The following is a 2,005-nucleotide window of genomic DNA, read 5'->3' on the forward strand; positions in this document are numbered from 1 at the left end:
TTTATTTATTAATAAATTTATATATTATTTTCATATACATTTTACTAATTTTCTTTCATCTCTCACACTTCTATTATAGAGAAAGGGCAAATAGCAACATTAAAATATCTCTGCTAATTAATTCCCTTTTAATGTGCACGAATTTTGTGCACTGGGCTACTAGTATGCATATAAGTTCCTTGGTTAATGTCCCCACCCTCCTCCCCTTATAGAATCTGCCAAAATTAAATCTTTAGCACATAAAGGCAACTTCATCTGAATTAAGTAGCATATGGTTACTTACAAGTGATTGGCTTTTTATTTTTTGCTAGTTACATTTTGCTTTTATGAACACAAAAAAAAATATATTTTCAGGCTGCAACATCATGGTATTGAGCACACTTGAGTGGACTGTCAGTGCAAACCATGCCTTAGGCTGAGAAGACACAGATGTAGTAGAACTAAGTTAAGTGTTCCTCAGGAGGAATATGAGCAGAAGAAAGTCATTCATATAAAACAATAGAAATGTGAGCAATATCACATGTAAGATAGTAACTGAATAGGCAATCATCCAGAAACCAGGAGTGGAAGTGAGACAGACAGCAAGACAGAAGGATAGACGGGAGTCAATACTGCAATGTAAATCAAATGGGAATTGACAATGTATAATGTTACAAAAATACCAATTCCATGGTCTAAAGAAGTATTGTTAGAGGGGAAAACGATCAGCAGCTAAAATTGAACTTTGCTCTAACACATATCAACTCATAAGAATTTACTGAATCCAGTTTTCATGCTATGTATTTTTATATCATGAGCTTTCATCTGAAAAATGGAAATATCTATATCTGCCTATTTGGCCATATTGGTTGCATAAAATTTCTCTCTGAAGGACTACCACAATCACCTCAAGCATTATTTAAATTACATATATATGTATATGTGTATACATGTACATCTACATCCCCCAACATCCATCTGTCCATCCATCCATCCATCCATCCATCCACCCACCCACCCATCATCCAAGCTTCCATCCATCTCAATGAGTGAAAAAAGAAAATGCTTCTATCTGCATACCTTCAGGTTCCCTGATTTTTCTTCCCGCTGCAGACTTCCGAAGGACGCTCCTCCCGGAGTTAAAGAGGCTGGTTAGCTCGTCCAGGGGGCTGCCAAGGGGCCTGGTGTTTGGGGGGCTGTAAGGGACTGGAGACGAGGCGTTGGAGTTGGCCTTCCGATGGTCCACTCTAGCTGCTGCCTTCCCGGGGGAATGCGGAGCCTTGGAGAAAGAGCTGCAGGGACCCGCAGCGGGAGCAGAGTTTGGTTTTTGCTGCACTTTGGGCAGATCTGGGTTTGTGGCTGCCTTCCCCGTGGGCACGACCCCGGCCTCGGGTGGGAAGGTGAAGTGGCGGTGGGCAGCGGCCGGCGGCGCAGGGGGAGGAGGCGGCGGCGTGGGAGGCGGAGAGACTTTGTGGGACCCGTTGAACACAGGGAGGCCGGGGGACGGGGGCCTGTCACCACCCCCGTTTTGGCTCTTGGAATACTGTGGTGACAGAGGACTGGAGCCTTCCGACTGCACAGGGTACTTGAGGTTGGTTTCCAGGACGGGCAGCTTTTTCACCTCCAGGGGCGTCAAAGGCGACTCATCCGATGCTGGGGAGCAGGTGACAGGGGTCGGGGGGAACACCAGGAGCGGGGGCCGGTGAGGCAGCAGGTTGGGGAAGGGGGCGGGGATGTCGCAGGTGTCTTTGCCGGGACCTGGTGTCTGGCAGCCAGTGTCTCTCTCCTCCAAGGTGAAGGGGCTGGGGCGCTCACACAGCAACGGGAGTGACACGGCCGCCCAGGCGCCCGCCACCTGAGCGCCCCCATCCTCTGGGGGTGCGAAGTACTTCATCTCCTCGTACACCGCTTCCCCCTGGTCGGGGCTGCCCGCGTGGCCCACCATCTCGATGTAGACGGGCTCCAGCTCAGGCTCTGTCTCAGCCTCAGAGTGCGCAGGGGGCGCAGGGGGCGCGGGGACCCCCAG

The 2,005-nt window shown here is 49.3% G+C and overlaps 1 protein-coding gene across 1 annotated transcript in view; it reads right to left on the bottom strand.

The window, feature by feature from the left end:
* Window positions 1-2,005, bottom strand: part of MYO16 (myosin XVI) — a 439,204-nt gene that overhangs the window by 74,644 nt on the left and 362,555 nt on the right. Inside the window, exon 33 of the mRNA XM_006770695.2 lies at window positions 1,060-2,005. This exon is cut by the window's right edge and continues 7 nt beyond it. Within this exon, the coding sequence (XP_006770758.1) occupies window positions 1,060-2,005 (946 nt within the window). The remainder of the gene's footprint in view (window positions 1-1,059) is intronic.

Source organism: Myotis davidii, unplaced genomic scaffold (genome assembly GCF_000327345.1).
Source record: "Myotis davidii unplaced genomic scaffold, ASM32734v1 scaffold242, whole genome shotgun sequence".
NCBI classification, from domain to species: Eukaryota; Metazoa; Chordata; class Mammalia; order Chiroptera; family Vespertilionidae; genus Myotis; species Myotis davidii.